General features: G+C 52.6%; 5 protein-coding genes across 5 annotated transcripts; 1 reads left to right on the top strand and 4 right to left on the bottom strand.

The window, feature by feature from the left end:
• Positions 1-50: 50 nt before the first annotated feature.
• Positions 51-2,696, top strand: Aspvir_006224 (pre-mRNA-splicing factor cwc22; the record flags this gene model as incomplete). Its single annotated transcript, XM_043269430.1, has 1 exon — positions 51-2,696. One exon carries the CDS (start codon positions 51-53, stop codon positions 2,694-2,696), a length of 2,646 nt encoding a protein of 881 aa, XP_043125365.1.
• A 310-nt stretch (positions 2,697-3,006) lies between these two features.
• Aspvir_006223 (putative MYND domain protein) lies at positions 3,007-4,656 on the bottom strand (the record flags this gene model as incomplete). Its single annotated transcript, XM_043269429.1, has 1 exon — positions 3,007-4,656. One exon carries the CDS (start codon positions 4,654-4,656, stop codon positions 3,007-3,009), a length of 1,650 nt encoding a protein of 549 aa, XP_043125364.1.
• A 657-nt stretch (positions 4,657-5,313) lies between these two features.
• Positions 5,314-8,849, bottom strand: Aspvir_006222 (WD repeat-containing protein; the record flags this gene model as incomplete). Its single annotated transcript, XM_043269428.1, has 5 exons — positions 5,314-5,322; positions 5,391-5,504; positions 5,580-5,836; positions 5,889-8,623; positions 8,692-8,849. The coding sequence occupies 5 exons, from the start codon at positions 8,847-8,849 to the stop codon at positions 5,314-5,316; spliced, it is 3,273 nt and encodes a 1,090-aa protein (XP_043125363.1).
• A 1,968-nt stretch (positions 8,850-10,817) lies between these two features.
• Positions 10,818-12,452, bottom strand: Aspvir_006221 (uncharacterized protein; the record flags this gene model as incomplete). Its single annotated transcript, XM_043269427.1, has 1 exon — positions 10,818-12,452. One exon carries the CDS (start codon positions 12,450-12,452, stop codon positions 10,818-10,820), a length of 1,635 nt encoding a protein of 544 aa, XP_043125362.1.
• Positions 12,453-13,309: 857 nt separating this feature from the next.
• Positions 13,310-14,110, bottom strand: Aspvir_006220 (6-phosphogluconolactonase; the record flags this gene model as incomplete). The annotated part of the gene is made up of 1 exon (XM_043269426.1): positions 13,310-14,110. The coding sequence occupies one exon, from the start codon at positions 14,108-14,110 to the stop codon at positions 13,310-13,312; it is 801 nt and encodes a 266-aa protein (XP_043125361.1).
• Positions 14,111-17,213: the final 3,103 nt, after the last annotated feature.

Genomic DNA, 17,213 nt, shown 5'->3' with positions numbered 1-17,213 from the left:
ATATCTAGCTCAAGAAACTCCGGAGTTGTAGATTCAGACACAGTGCAACCATGACGGATTCTGTCGTGTTGCAATCCGCCGTTCGCGTGCCTACACCTCCCCCAGGCACCTCGTACTCTCCACAACCCTCAGCCTCGCGAAAACGCTCTCCTCCATCTCGGTCCCCTTCCCCTCGTCGCCGTCGCTCGCCACCTGGTGACTCGCTGAAGGATGATGGGGATGCGCCGCGTATCGATCCTGAGCGTGCGGTCGAAAGAGAGCGCCAGCTGGCCGAGCGCCTCCGTCAGCATGAGAAGCAGGAAGCTGCACGGAAGCCCATGACGGAGGAGGAGAAGCAAGCTGCCGCCAAAGCTGAGTATGAAAAACTTTTGAATATGCGATCTGGGGGCACATACATACCACCAGCTCGATTGCGCGCGCTGCAGGCGCAGATCACGGACAAGAACAGCAAAGAATACCAGCGTATGGCATGGGAAGCTCTGAAGAAGTCCATCAACGGTCTCATCAACAAGGTCAATGTTTCCAACATCAAGTTCATCGTTCCCGAGCTCTTCGGGGAGAACCTGGTCCGTGGCCGAGGTTTGTTCTGCAGGAGCATCATGAAGGCGCAAGCGGCGAGTTTACCGTTTACACCGATCTACGCGGCGATGACGGCCATTGTCAATACCAAGTTGCCTCAGGTCGGCGAATTGCTGCTCAATAGGTTGATTGTCCAATTCCGAAAAGCATTCAAGCGAAATGATAAAGCCGTCTGCATCTCATCCACAACTTTTATCGCCCATCTGTGTAACCAGCAAGTCGCTCACGAAATGCTTGCCGCCCAGATTCTTCTTCTGCTACTACATAAACCTACAGATGATAGTGTGGAGATTGCCGTCGGTCTGACCAGGGAAGTTGGCCAGCACTTGGAAGAGATGAGCGCTCCCATCGCTCTGGCGGTGTTTGATCAATTCAGGAATATTTTGCACGAGGCCGACATCGACAAACGAGTTCAATATATGATCGAGGTCCTGTTCCAGGTTCGCAAGGATAGATACAAGGACAATCCGGCGATCAAGGAGGAACTCGATCTAGTTGAGGAGGAAGATCAGATCACCCATCGTATCGGTCTCGATGATGAGATTGATACTCAAGATGGTCTCAATGTCTTCAAATACGATCCTCAGTGGGAGGAGCACGAAGAGGCTTACAAGAAGCTCAAGGCCGAGATCCTTGGCGAGGCTAGCGATGATGAAGAAGACGAGGACGAAACCGACGAGAGTTCTGACGAGGAAGAGGAGGAAGTACGACAGATGGAGATCAAGGATCAGAGCAATACAGATCTCGTCAATCTCCGGCGAACAATCTACTTGACTATCATGTCCAGTATCGACTTCGAAGAATGTTGCCACAAACTCATGAAGATCTCGTTGCCGCCTGGCCTGGAGCCAGAACTACCCTCGATGGTCATCGAATGTTGTTCCCAAGAGCGAACTTACTCGAAATTCTATGGCTTGATTGGAGAGCGATTCGCGAAAATCAACCGTTTATGGTCTGATCTTTTTGAAGCTGCCTTCGCCAAGTATTACGACACAATCCATCGATACGAAACTAATCGTCTGCGCAATATAGCCCGTTTCTTTGGCCATATGCTGAGCACAGGCGCCATTGGCTGGCATGTCTTGTCCGTCATTCACCTCAATGAAGACGAGACGACATCTAGCAGCCGTATCTTCATCAAGATTCTGTTCCAGGATCTAGGGGAACATCTTGGCCTTGCGAAGTTGCAGGAGCGCCTGAGAGATGAAGTTCTGCGCCCCAGCTTCGAGGGACTTTTCCCTCTGGACAACCCTCGCAACACCCGCTTTTCAATCAATTACTTCACGAGTATCGGCTTCGGTATTCTGACGGAAGACATGCGGGAACACTTGAAGAATCTTCCCAAGCCGACTGTTCCCGCCCTGCCTGCACGCGACGCAGAGTCGGATTCGGAGTCCGTCAGTTCACATTCTACCTGCTCCACATGCACAGGTTCTCCTCGGTCTCGCTCGCGGTCATATTCGTATTCACGGTCTCCTTCACGAAGCCGCGGTCGGCGTCCCTCGGTTAGTCGTGGAAGGTCGTACTCGAGATCAGTGTCTGGATCTTCTCGAGGAAGAAGTTATACCCCAAGCTACAGTCGATCGAGATCTCCCGTTCCAAAGTCTCGTCGGCGCTCAGTGTCCTATAGTCGTTCACGCTCGCCAGCTGGCCGAAAAAGATCGTCAGTCTCTCGTACACCACCTAAACGTGTCCGTGACAAATCCTATGCCTCGCGCTCTCCTTCGCGATCCGTCACGCCGCCGAGAAGGCGAACCTCTTACAGCCGGAGAGACCGGTCTTACTCTAGGTCACCGTCGCGCTCTGTTACCCCACCACCCCGAGCTGGGGATGCAAGGGCGCGTGGCAGACGCTACTCCTCGCAGTCTCTTTCTCCTCCTCGTCGACGTGCCGAGAGAAGTGTATCGCCTCAACGTCCTCCTCCTGGTCGCCGTGCCCGTGGCGATTCTTTGTCACGATCGCCCAGTCCTCCTCCGCGGTATGGACGTGAACAGAGACGCAGGAGGAACTCGAGCTCCGTCTCACGATCTCGCTCGCCTCCACCTCGCGACTCCAACAAGCGCAAATCTCTTTCTAGGACTCCGCCTCGTCGGGGCCGCGCCTCCGACTATTTGTAACAAGAGAAAAGCTCATATTGAATTATGCCTTTGGTTCTCGGACATTGTACAATGACTCAGCAGGTTTTAATGGTCAAAATCACTGGAACAACATGGGAGGGCAAGGGTTCTCAAAGATGTATCTATATTTCTAGGCTGTGAATTCGTTTGTAAGCTGTTATGCACAATACCAGTCTTGACTATCTGCATTGAATCTATTGGTCGTATGTATGAAGTGTCTGTAAGATTCGCATATGTCATTCAGTCATCTATCGGGTATCTCGAGTGCTGTATCGCCGTCACAACCATTCTATGTACCAAGTCCAATCATCTACGCCGTAGAAGCCTCCCAGACACACCTGGCACACTGACACAATCCCCCAAGCGCGCCCCTAGCCCACTCCCTCCGCTCCTTCACATCAAGCCCAATATCACAGTAGTGATTCAGAATCTCTTCATCCGCCTTGATCCCCTCGCCCGTCCGCCGCACAGGCGCCCCCTCCCCCTTCCACACCGCTCGCTCCGACGCCGTCCGCGCCCGGAACGTAATCTCGCCGCCCCATTCCCAGCGCACGTTGGGGTCACACGAGTGGTTCGCCAGACACCAGAGCGGATGCACGGCGCAGAGCTCCGGCCCGCCGTCCCAGGTGGAGAGGCGGCCTGACGCGGTGCCCCGGAATTTGGCGTACAGCGTGTTGAGCACCCAGGTGTCGTAGCGGGCGAGGCTGGCGTACGGATCGAGTTCCATTTCCTCGAGGATGCGCATCGGCTGCAGGATATTGAGCTGGAAGGAGAAGGGGAGGGTGGCGGTGGGGTCATCTGAGCCTGAGGGGTCGTTGAGGTCGAGGTCGTGGAAGTCGCCCCAGATGTACTTTACCTCTGGAAGGTCGAGCGGGTGCATATCCTGCGTGGCGGCCATGGCGATGGCCCGGCCCAGGAGCAGGAGGTACAGGTAATCGGCCTTGTCCTTCGGGTCGGGGATATCCTTGCCGATCGACTCGAGGTTGTCCATGAGGCCGCAGACGGCGCCGTGGTAGACCGTTTGGGCCGTGTCGTGGCATTTCCGGCTGCAGAAGATGGTGTCGGCGCAGCCGGTGCAGGCGACGGGGGGATCGGCGGACGAGAGCTCTGGCAGGGGAGCGTTGCAGGCATCGCAGAGGTCATCGTGGAGGCGGTTGGTGGCTGTGAGCAGCGATGACTCGCGCAGCAGGATCTTCCCGGGAGCGATGTCTTCCTTTGCGAACAGACCCAGTTGCACGGAGACTTCTGCTGCGCTCTCGTCGGCGGCAGTAGTCGTGCCATGCAACGCGGGCAGCGCAACAGCCCTGACCTCGCACTTGGGCGCAACATCTTTCAGGCGCTCGTTCAGCAACGCCAGTGTCTCGGGCGCCTTGCGGTCAGGCTCATGCGTGTTCCACGGGTAGAGCACCCGCCTCGCGTAGCCCTGCGCATTCAGCACGCTCGGGTCCACCACCACCACCTCCTCTTCACCTTCCTTCCCATGCTTAGCAGCATACACCGTCTTCAGTATCCCCAGCTGCGTTTTCAGCCCAGCGATCTCATCCTCGGCACCCACACCCGCATCCTCCAACAGCGCAAGCCCACGCACACAGAATTCATACGCATCCCGGTAACACCCACACCGAACCAAGCTCCTCACAAGCAACCCATACACGCCCCCAATCATACCATCATATTCCTCCTGCGATATATCCTCAAACTCCCCATCCTCCTCCTCATCACCACTCCCAACCCGCCGCCTAGCCTGAAACTCGCACCCATCGGGATCAACAACAGACTCCAGCAGCGACAAAGCCCGGTACGCATCCGCCGACGCAAGGTCCGAGAAGCCCAGGCGCTCGTGTATCCGGCCTCGGTCAAGGTATCTGTGCGGATTGTGCGGGTCGGCGTACAGCTGGGAGGTTACTTCGGAGCGTTCGCGGAGGAGCGTGTCTGTGTCTGTGCCTGTGTCTGTGCCCATGTTTATGTTCTATCGTTTGCGAGCTGCGGAGCAGCGAGTATATTCAGGTATCTGGGAAATTGAGCTGTTGCTGCTAAGTAGAATTCGTAATCTGTTCTTATATGCGAGGTATATGCCGTGTTCTGGATCGTGGAGGGTATATTCAGGTTGGTATACTCCGGGGTTTCTATGTGTAGACCAACAAATAATAATGACAAGAAGGACTAGGTGCTATACACGAATTTTCAAGAACGGCATCAAATTGCAATTGCTTCACCAAGACCTTGGAGCCATAATCCATCTCGATTTTTTTTTGAACGTGGGGTATCGCTATCATCACGTGATGATAACACAAAATATGATAATTGACAAGCTGATCATAGCCCATCACTGGCTAGGTTGCACTGCAGTTCTGCAGTTCTGGAGGTATATGGATTATGGATGAGGCAGAGCATTTGTGATTATGTACGCTACAATTCCGTCGATTCTGTCGATCGATTTTACCATGTCCAAGTGCTACTTACTACAATACGCTGCCAGTGCATGACATGCCCAAGAGTCCCAAGAATGGTGTATATAACAATGTTGGCAGCCTGGGTCTAATAATAACGTTGAAGAATCGTACGCATGGCCAGTTGACCAGTTGACCACGCTTCGAGACCATCTAGCGAGGCGGACTCACATCACCTGCACAGAACACGTTTAGTCTCCAAACCATGAAGATGCCAAGAAATAAGAATAATACGAGAGCTTACAGTGCAATTTTCGTCCAGGACAATGGTAGCGCCCTCGCCCGCTCCGTCCACCAATGCACCTCCAGCAGTCTGTCTTTGCCGTAAAGTAGCAGCTAACCGAGCCAGCATACTCCTCTGAGAATGACGGTGTCAGATTATGCAGGAAAATAGGAGGATAAAAGCCCAAGAACAACGAAGCAGATGACTTACAGTGATGTACGCCTCGCTCATGCCTCCTTGACGATCGACGTCGTTCTGGCTCATGATCCGGTAGCTATCATGGATGCGTTTGCAACTTTTGAGGCCGCCAATACCGGCAACGTTTGCACCGAGCGCGCTGGCTGGGTTATCGGGGTCCAGGATGTTGATGCCGCGGCGTGCATTTTCCTGCGCATGGCGATCGGGTGAGAAGATCTTGATAGTGTTGTCGATTCCAGAAGCGGCGATGGTCGGTTCAAACGGGTGTCCTTACAAATGAGCATGAGTTAATGCCGTTTATGTTGTCAAAAATGAACATACCTTGCACAACGTTGACAACTTCGCTATCCGCCTCGAGTATGTTGACCAGGTTCGCTGTTTTCCGATCCCAGATGAATATATGGCCAGAGTCACTGCCGCTCACGACGTACTCATCATTCAGCCCAAAGTAATTGACGTCTTTGACTGTTTTGATGTTACAATGCCCCCGATAGACTTTAGTATGCGAGGAACAAGGCACGTCCAGTTCGACATCCTCTCTTCGCGTTCGTCGAAAACCATATCTGTTGATCAGATGCTCCTCGGCTTCGTCCTCATCCTCGTCCTCGTCAGAAGAATCGCCAAGTTCCATGTCGAAGTCTCCTTCATCCTCGTCCTCTTCTTCATCTTCGGTTGATTCGTCGAAGCCATCCTCGCTCACGACCACCGCATCGCCGTGCTCAGTGGAGTGCCCATCTCTAACTCCCGGGCCGCCGTTAGTGGACCGCGTTCGTGGGTGCCCATGAGTAGAGTCTCCGCTCGTAGGGCCACCAGAAGTCACTAGGTGCACGTCTTGAATCGGCTCCTCCTCAACGCTAGCGTCAATATCCTCTTGCAATCTCTCTTGCGGAAGCTCACTGTCCGAGTTATCTTCGATTTCTGTGCGCAGCCCGCCAAAGGCCCGGTTCACAAAGGCGTAGTTGACTCCAGTACCTGTCTCCATCAAGATGCCTCGACCTACCCTGAGAACCCAGAACCTGGTTGCTGAAGCCCGGTCAAGGGATCGAACGTGATGTGCAGTCCCACCATCACCATTAACCCTGGCTGCAACATGTCCCAAATCCTCCAACGGCAGTTTCAAGGCATTTGCAAAGGCGGCAACTGCAGCATGTTGTGTCGGAAACAGTGTGCGAGTGCTGTCATGTTCGAATCTCGAGGCATCGACATTCACCACCGGATAGTCCCCTGCCAAGCTTTGAAGGTAAGGAACCAGGACCGATTCGATAGCACTGTCGTCAGCTATTTCAGGAATCGGATACCGCGCCAGATTACGCCTGTGAAAGGGATTGCTCTTGAACCCAGCCAATACAGCGGCCCTTCCTCCTTCGAAGAACAGCAAGACAGCTTTGACGAAATCATAGCCAAATTGCTCTTTCGTGACAATCACGTTATTCTCACCGGGTGCAGGTACTATCTGCTGGAATAGGTTCATCGTCGAATCTTCATTTTCGGAAAAACTTTGGATCTCACCTCCCAGAAACCGTGCAAGTGTTCCCGCAGCTTGGACGAATCTCCAGGAAGATTCCCGATTACGGCGAAGAGATTGCTGGAAGCTCACAACGTCTGGACTCGGGTCGAGAGGATATCTCCAGGTCCGCATGACTTCTCCCATTCGGGGCAGATGCTCCGCCGCGTGTGTCAACACAGTAGAAAAAGAGGCAGTGTACGGCGTCAGGTCGGATGGGCTTGATGCCTCGGTGGCTTCGCGCACCGATGCTTCCAAGGAGAAGAGGGCCTTGCGCAGCTTGACAAGTCCTTTGGCGATACGCATGCTCAGCCGCTGTGCCTCGTTCAGAACCGAATACTGCGCCTGCTCCAACACATTTGGCGGAGCGCTCGATACCGTTTCGGATAGCGAGGGGAACGGGATATCCTCCATCTCTCCATTGCCATAGCGGACTCTGAAGGCTAGCTCACCGCTGTCATCGTGTTCCGCCGATCGCCGACGCGATTGATGGCGGTTGCCGCTAGACTGCGACGACAGCGAAGCTCCCTTTTGCCGTTTACGTTTTCTGTTCTTTGAGCTTCGGCGTCTACGTGAACTAGGACTTCCTTGCACGGACTTCTGAACCGCCGACGCCGGGTCGTACGCGTCCGGACTCCGAACCAGATCAAAACTGTATACATGGTCTCCGGACCAGCTGACAACCATCTCGTTCGGATTGGCGTCGCTGATCTTACAGGCGGTAATATGCCCATTATCTCGTGGGCTCATTCGTCTCTTACCGCCGGGGGCAAACCTCCGAACGCATCTCGTCGCCTGTCCCATGAGTTCCTCATCGTGATGGCTACCGCTGTCGGAAAGGCCCCCAGGATGGCCCTTTTCCGCAAACAGATCCCGCCCGAGCATTCGCCTGTCGTGCAAGAAGCAATGCAAATGGGCGCCGCCCAGCGCGATGTAATGCGGTTGACTCGAGGAGCACGAGATGGTGTTGAGATCCAGATGGTACTGTTTATACGAAATCAGCGGAGGAGGCACATTCGAATCGTCATGATCCAGACCCGGCCGGTACGCCATGAAGCCCTGTCCCCCGCGCGGCTGCGGATAGGCGGAAGACGGCTGGCGCAAATCCCACTGACGAACCTCGCCATCCTCCGAACACGTGAGAAAGAGGTACGGAGAAGACTCGGTGACAATCCTCTTGACCCGATCCGCGTGACTCCGATAGACTCTGCAATTTGTGTTTGTTTCGTTCAGATAGCGCGCATTGCTAAAGAAATTGTTGAAGCGACGGCTCCGGGCCGACGCAGAAAAGGCAGACGTTGCGGCGACGTCGCTGTTACCTGCGGAATACTCGATGTCAAAGACGCGCACTTGAGAATCACCGGCGCACGTCACCAGCGTGCGATCGTTCGAATGGGGCATGAACTTGGTCGAGAAGATGTTCGCCTTGTGGCCCGTGTAAAGGGTGGTGTTGAGCGTAAAGGGCGCGGACGAGGATTCCGGCTGGTAGGAATAGATGTTGAGATGCAGATCGTCAGAACCCGAGGCCAACAGCCGACCAGACCGCGACCAACTACCGCCGGACACAAGGAACCTCGTCAGAGAAAGTCCATGATTAGTGGTCTCGCAGCTAGCACATACCATAACGCGTTGACGCAGCCTGTGTGACCTCCCAGCTCATTTACAATATCCAAATCGTCGATCCATTCCTTGGAGCCATATATACCACGAATAGTCGCCGACGGTGAAGTGTATCCCGACTCCCGGCGCCAGATGCGATCATACAGTGAGTCCTTCATGGTTGGCGTCGATGCAGAAGCTAGGGCCAGATATTCGATCTAAATGGGAGGCGGCTTTCTAGTCTCCTGGCGTGTGGACCATCTCGACCGGGTCAGAGCTTCTGTTCTTCTGTGCCGTCGGATTCTCTTGGGGGAAGGTGACGTCAGTCCCAGCGATAGACAGTTGGCCAGGAAAGAATGTGGTAGACAAGAGATGAAGCAGGTAAGAAACAAGGGGGGAAGAAGATCCGGGGAAGAGAAAAGGCAGAAGCAAGATCAGCGAAGCTAATCTGAGTAGATCGGATCGATAAGGGAATGAGACCGAAAAGAGGGATAAAAGAGGTGGAATATTAGATAGAAACGGTAAGAAGAACAAACGAAAAGAACGGGAAGAGGGGGCTTGAGGCTTGACTCTTAAGCCAGATAGATCGATCCATCCGTTCCAGATCCAGACTCAAACCCACCGAACCACTATTGTATGTATGTATGTCTTTCCTATGTGCTCTAGGTTGTACTCCGTACTGTTGCTGGATCCATTCTTCTTCTGGAGACCACCTCTACTTACATCTGACAAGTAATAAATATATAGCCCTTTGCTTGTCAATCATTACTTGATATTGTCTCGGCAAGAATTACGCCCCTCTTCTTGCTGTATACTTTTCTCTCTCACCATCTGCAACTGGATCGCATCTTTTTACTTTAGTCTACCGTTCAGCACGAGTTTCTCTGAAATGTGACACCCGAGTCGGACCCGACGATGCTGATCGCGCCGGCAGAGACTCCACCGCTTAGTCAAGCAAGCCCGCCTGTCACTGTCTCTGATGCGGTTTGAAGCACTCTGAATGGCTTACAGGTTGCAGCAAACTCAGGAATCTAGATGTCTGTGCCCCCGCGGGCTGGCTGGCTGCTACTCTGCCGAATATCTAATAGGTAGTAGATAAATAGTACTACTACCAGCAAGACTAGGGAAGATACTTTAGCTTGCTTACTGCTTAAAGTATGTTAGGCTGTCCGCTGTCTATCCTCGTTTTCTCAGCTTCTACCTCTCTACTTTGTTCAATACCTTTCTAGGACCTTGGCAGATACTCGTGGCAAAACACTGTCATTCTATGCTCATCATTTCATCAACTCATCAACGCCCATTCTACCGAAAATCCTGATCGAAATGGCGATCTCAGACACAAAACAGGTCTAAGAATTAAGGTACCCTGGCAGAATCCCGGGCACGGAAATGCAAAAGTCCTGTTTTCCGCATCGTACAAATTCAGGTTTCAGTGGCTGATTGCTATCATTTTTATGGAGAACAAGGACAACCTTCCAGACTTCCGGTACCTCTCAGGCGGCCCCTCCACCCCCCCCAACTCCCGAATTCTGAGACTTGCATGGTTGGGAAAAAAAACCAAGGTAAAGTGTATGATCGACAAAAAAAAGGAGACTACTTCCGTGACGCGAGGCGATTCGTTCAAATCAAGGCATACTAGCCCGAATATCAACCCGCGGCCCATTGCACTGATCAGGATTTTCATGGGTCCCGTCGAGACCGTTGGCGGGAGTGTGAGCAGTCTCAGGAATGCAGATGGGTTGGAATCATGGATCAGGCGAGGAACAGGTTTTCCGTCCCTGTCGATGACACTTTCTCGTACCGACAGACGGCAGATGCATTGAATGTGTCATTGTGAAACCCTTTTGCCCGAGTTTGCTGTCGGTGGGCCTGCTCGAGACAGCTCTTCTTTGACTGGTTTCTCTTGCTGCTCGCTGTTCCCCCTCTTCTCTCCTTCCTACCAGGTGTGCTGTCTAGCGTCAGCCCTACCTACGTATGGGCCGTGGTTAAATTTCAGTCCTTTGCCAGTACCCTAGACGGCTGCGGCCAAGGTGCTAGGTACAGTGCTGGCTACTGAGCGTCATGTCTTTGGTACTCACGCTCTGCGAAGCGATAGATATTCCGTGGATTCCATGGTCGATCCATCAGATAAATCCAAATAGAATCGTCTATGACCTCAACAGCGCAGTTCTCCACATTCCAGGCCGCGGGCCCCTCCCATCTCGCGGGTGGGTTGCAGCCAATTCGGCTGTGAGCTGACTAACCCACTCCCTCTCCGACCTTACAATCTGCGCTTCGATCCTACGTATCGCTTTCAACTCGTCCACCATCGAAGCGATCATCACGTCTAGTCCCTTGGCTGTGCGCACAAGTGCAGCATCAGCTAGCACTTGCTCTGGTCCGTCGTAGCCCGCGATATCCAGGCTCTGCAGCTGCCTCAAGCTCTGTTCAAGCTTCATAGTCATGGCGTGCACCTCGTCCTTCCATACGCGATCGAGCGGATCAATGAAAACCACATGGCTCGCATCTCCCTGTTGTCGATGAAGTCGCATGCTCTCAATCGCTTGCGCTCTCCGGAACCATTCCTCGAATTCCTGGACAAGCATCGTATACCTCCCTCCGCTGTCGGTCAAATCACACACTTCCTGCACCAGCTGCGAAAAGACCTGGATCTGCGCAGCGAAATTCTGGCGACCACCCTGTTCGCTGGCATTCTCAAGCCAGCGATTCAAGGCCTGCCCATTCAGCAACCGCTGGCACTCCTTTTCTTCCCCAACAATCGCGCGATACGTCTTCGCGACCGCGTCATACTTGGTCTGTAGCTGTTCCCCCGACTCGGCCTCCAGTGCCGCCATCTGCTGTAGTGACGACGAATGTAGCAAGCTCAACTGTAGTAATTCCGTCTGAAGCGCCGCAATCTCCGGCCACGCCGCCGGAATCAGTGAATCCTCCCCATCCGCGGACGCCCTGGCAGCAGACGAAGCCGCCGGTCTCACCACCTTCCTCGGCGAGAACTGCTGCTGATACGTCGTAAACTGCCCACTCGATCTCCCGGCTGCCAACCCCGCCGTCGTAGACGTGGACCCAGAAGACTGCGAGTCGCTCCTCTTCGAAACCCGAGTCTGACTCGACGACGGCGCCACAATCTGGCTCTGGTGCCGCACATGCCTAACCCCAGTGGCCGGGGCCCCGGAACCTGCGCCAGCACCAGCACCAGCTTTCAAAGGCTGTCTCATCGAAGCGGACCGGGTCGGCCGTGCCGGCGGCGGCATATCCGTTTTCTTCGGGGACATTGACGAGACCCCATCCCGTTTCCTCGGTGAGGTCGACAATCCCTGCGCACCGAAGGTCGCGCTCTTCGGCGTCGTAGCGACCCTCCCGCTCGGGTTCGTTCCAATCCCTGTCGCTGTTCCTGTCCCCGTCCCCGTCCCTGTCCTTGTGCCCGCATTCGTAGCTGTAGCTGTCCCCGTCTTCAACGGGCTAGGTCGCATCAAACTCCGTCGTCGAGTATTCGCCGCCGTAGCTGTAGCTGCCGCTGGCGCCGGTGCTGTCACTGGCGTGCCGGATTCCGAAGGTCCCTCCTCCTGCTGCTTCTGTGTTACCGGCATCTTACTCAAGACTCGACTCCCTCGCTGTAACCGTGTCTCCAGCTGCTGCCGCACCGGTGCAGCACCATCTCGATCACGAACGGGGATACTGCGCTGAGGGAGGAGACTTTTTCTGCGATCGGCTGTGCTCGTACTTGTGCTTGTGCTTGCGCTCGTGTCCGCGGATCCGTCGCCATCGCCATCGCCATCTGTCATTTTGCTCCCTGCTGTGCGTCCCGCGGTGGACTTGGTGAGAGTGAGTAACGTATTCCAGCCAATAGCCACGTAGATGTGTGGGAATAAAAACGAAGCTGAAGCCGAGAGACAGGGGTCTGGTTTGGACCGACTGCGTAGCTGGTTGGGCAAGGGGTTGGTTCTGATTCGCAACACTAACCTGTTTACTTTGTCCTCTGAGGGAAAGGGAGCGAGTAGGAATTGGCATGGTTGCGCTTGGGTTTAGATCATTTGAGTCATTTCTCTAAATGGGAGGGATAAAAATAAGTATAACTGTGTCTGACCTGGGTGTTTAATGACTTAGAAGACGAGGTAGTCAGGAGTGATGCGGCTTCGTGCAGGAAAGGATCTTGTAAACACTAACAATGAGAACGAAGCTTGGCGCAGATGATCTCCACGAGTTGTACTCCGTATTTGTCGACAATCAGGATACTTGGAGCTTACGGATATGCTCCTGGACGGGTGCTTTATTTCTTCATTTGATTACGGTAATAGTTCGTATATACGGTCATTCATAAAACATTCAATGTTTCAATGTTCTCAAGCTAGGCATTTGACTACCCTCACCGCCGTCTATGTAGACTTTTCTGTCACCTTCACTTCTAAATGAAGACCAAGGCCAAACGACGAACTCATTGCATTGAGAGTAGACTCATGATAAGAATGAATCTCGGTTCAAAGTCACTGTCCCTGCATTAATCCAATTTCTAGGCCGTAACGCCAGCCAGGAAACCTAGAAGACTCGTGTGAAAGGTAGAGGTACTTTTGCTCCCGTGACTGTTCTCAAAAGCAAAAAGTAGCAATAAAACATAACGCCATTCATAAGTCCACAACACAGCTTACAAGCTTCCACGTCTGGGGAATGCAACCCCATCAATGGCAGCATGGTCGGTGAACCAGCTCACTTTTTCCCCACCACCCTGGTTGACGAGCGCCGAGGGTAGATCCCGTCCCTCTTCCGCATCGAAAATCTGCTTCAGGATCTCTTTCTTTCCCGCTCCAGTGGCCACGAAAGCGATGCTGACGGCGTGCGTGACAACCGGCAACGTGAGGGTTATGCGCTTTGGTGGCGGCTTGGGCGAGTTGGTCTCCGCGGCCACCCAGGCATCCTTCTCTCGCAACAGTTCATGGCCGGGGAAGAGACTGCAGGTGTGACCGTCGGGACCACAACCCAAAAGAATGAGATCAAAGACAGGCAGCTTGACGCTGTCCTTGGCAGCGAACGAGCGCATCAAGTCGTCCTGGTACAGGTCCGCAAGCTCCTGCGTGTCGTCATCGTTGACATGGTCGGCGTCGATGGGATGAACTTTAGGAGTGCCCATTTCAGCGGGAATCTTGCTTAGGAGCTCATCCTTGAGCAGGCGGTAGTTGCTGTCAGGGTGGTCAAGAGGGACAGCGCGTTCGTCGGCGAAGAAAACGTCCCATTTATCGAACCGGACAGTGTCCTCGGGAGAACCGTTTGAAGGCGCAAGGAGAGCCTTGGCGAGAACTGCTGGTAGAGAACCGCCCGATACAGCGACACGGAAAGTGTTGTGGCGATTGATGGCGGAGTTCTGACACCGGAGCACATAGGCCCTCAAGTGCGGGGCCAAAGCGTCGGTGTTGGGAAAGCTGTAGAGATTCGGGGTTGTGCCGGCCATGGTGTAAATCGTCGCTTTGACAATGCACAAAGTTCGTAGGACAAGGATATGCTGCAGCCTCCCAGGAAGGTTTTGTGACTTTGTTTGTGACTTGCGTGTGAAGACAGGAGCACGAGCGAGTTGTTGGCAGATTTTCGGTCAACAGCGCCCTGGCGGGGTAGGTGCAGTAGTGGGACAGGGAGTTAGTTGGCCCTGAGTTATCCACCAAGGACGAATCAAGCAGACGGCTTGCAGCAGGCTCTCTTTTCAAATAGTCGAACTGTGAACCCACAGTAGTGTGCTACCTAGGTGGTTTTGTGATCGAAGGGGGAAGAAGCTTCAATGCGAGTCTGTGGTTGGGTGACTCGAGGTAGCACCCTCGATAGGTAGTTGGCTGCGAGCAGTTCTGAATGTTCCATGACGTCGGCATGATTCCACCAACTGGCCAGTTGATAAGAAAGGATGAGATCGGATGAAGCTGGAGACCAAGCAAAACACTCTCAAGGCTCAATAGTAATATTCTCTCGTCTCTCCGGCCTATCTATAACCATTAACTGCCCAGAAGTGTGTTGGTCATCCCGAATCGCGCTAGTTTGTCCATCATCAACACAACTATTTGACCAGCACATGTGAGATGATGTCACAACAGCAGCGTTGTATCCCCTCTTGTCAGGATTCAGATATGGGAGAGTCCTATAATTATGCAAGCAGCATGACTGCCACGAACTCGACCGTAGGCACGCGTCATCCAGCCATAAAGGTTTCCAGCCATTGGTCTACACAAGTGTTGTATTGAACTTCCACAGTAAGTATCGAAACTCCTGTAAAATTTTCACCCCCCTCCATTGCCGCCATGCTGGAAAAGGGACGACCTTCTCAAGGTTACACTATTACAACGCCTTGCAGATGCTGCAGACTGAAATCTCGCAGTTACTCCGGACAACCTTACACTTATTTGTGGAGTGTCGGCTCCAGTGGCATATTCCGTAAAGTGCTGGCTGTACTTGGAAGTTCGACCACTTCAAAATGAATATACTAAGAAAGAGGCCCGTCCTCAAGTTAATCTGGTGGCGGATGTAGACGCAGGAGCGGCAGAACCGAAGAATTGGGCTCGTGCATCCTGCAAGTGAAAACAACGCACTTCATAGTCGGGAAGATTTGTTCGAGACGCGACTGTATGGTGTGTACGCCGGGGGCAAGATGGTTAGGCAGTTGGATGATTCTCGGCACAGTCTCATGCTCGGATTGGTGAGATGCCGCAAGATGAGAGCGAAGAGGCCTGTCTAATCAGGCACCGCAGATATTACTGGCCCTATGGAGCCAGCTGTAATGGCAGGCCGTCCCATTGAATCGCGTTGTGCGTTGTCCGATTGCCCGATTATTAGCATGGATCTCTCGGAAATCGGCTAGATGGGAGAAAATCACTCAAAAGAGGGATTCCATTCCTAAATTGCCTCATATGTAGCCTTGACTAGGTTATCTTGGGGCACTGTTCATCTATAGTCTGTAAAATCAATGCTCCTAATCGAGCCGTCTCCTGTACCACTATTATTGATAATATCTACTCCGTAGACCGTATTCGGACTCTGAACATCTCCATATCTAGTCCCCTCGGTCCGCTGTCGTTCAACTGGTTTCAGAGCTGGTCGCAGTCCTAACTCCAAAATAGACAAGCGATGTGAAATGATGCTAAATCAAAAATACAGAAAGTACCTGAAGTTCCAGTAACTGAACGAAACCTTATTCACTAACAGCTGGTCAAGGCAAAGCTTTTCCTGAGTTGAGTGAAAGCTCGACATTCCCTTAACCTTGTTATGGAGGAGACAAAGACTGTGTCATTGAAGTGACCGCAACTGGAATAGCGTACTGGACTACTGGTAATCTACAGGACAAGATCAGCCACATTGATGGAGTCTCCGAGACATAAGAGATGGATCAGACTAATACGATATGAGCCTCGGAAGTAGCTACCGTGACTCATGAGGAAAATGATCAGCCACTGACAGGCTGACAGCGACTCAGGCTCGCTCCAGCGAGTATTCAGCTCATGTCAGACGAGATTCTGAAACGCCCAAGGTGGGTACTCTGAAGCCCCAAGGATTCAAAGGAATGCAGCACAGCCGCAGTTAATTCCCTAGGCTTTTCTCAACAGCGCAGTGATCTGGTATCTGCTGCGTATTGCCGAGATTTATATCCGAGTACGTACAAGAGACCATTAGAATTCATACGAATACGAACTTACAACGCCAAATTAGCCAAATTAATAGATCACGACGGGAGTCAAGAGTCTCCTACTGTGCGTAGAAAGAAAATATCTGGGGCGTCATGCTTGCAAGTATGGAAGATAATTCCCACCCTTCGACCAATCGTACTGGATGGATATCTCAGGTAGTCCGAGCCATGGAACATCATCATTCTTTCAGCCCCGAAGGTTCATGGATCTGCTGAAGTTTGAACGAGCCACTTACAAGCTTTAAACAGCCACGCTCCGTAGCCGCTCCGTAGCCTTAGTTCAAGATATTATGTGAGAATTGAGATTTGAAAACAATTATTATTATCTTCGGCGCTCCTTCGTTGCCTCAGGACTTGTCCCAAGTAGTACTACTAGAAGTCAATAGTTTGACTATCGTCACTAGGCCGTTTTGGGCATTTGATATTTTTCATGCGCTCTGCAGTTTTGTCGGATCATCCAATATCAATAGCCGGAGTCAGAACTGGAAAGATCGATTTTGAATAAGTGGCTGAGGAAATAAATTGATTTTAATCAATAAACCTGGTCAAGCCAGGCCATGACGACATGACCGTCGAGCCTCGGAGGTTCATGGGAGATTTCTATTGGGGGGTTCTGCAGGATAACCGTTGTAAAGAGATATGAAGATGCATGGAACGATCCCAGAAAGGGATTGGTTCCGATGCCATCCCTGTACCTAAACGGTACCTTTAGGTAGACTGTATATGGTCGGGCGTGTTCATTGGCGAAGAGCAACCCGCCAGTCAGCGAACGCTCTGGTTCCGCGATGCGACAACAAGTTTCAGGGCACTCTAAGTTAGGCTAATCAATCACAGCACTTAATGACAATAATAATGATGATATGATGGTAATAATAATAATATGCATGATTCT

Source organism: Aspergillus viridinutans (assembly GCF_018404265.1).
Source record: "Aspergillus viridinutans IFM 47045 DNA, scaffold_4, whole genome shotgun sequence".
NCBI classification, from domain to species: domain Eukaryota; kingdom Fungi; phylum Ascomycota; class Eurotiomycetes; order Eurotiales; family Aspergillaceae; genus Aspergillus; species Aspergillus viridinutans.
The sequence above is the reverse complement of the archived record's forward strand: the minus strand, read 5'-3'. Positions and strand labels throughout refer to the sequence as shown.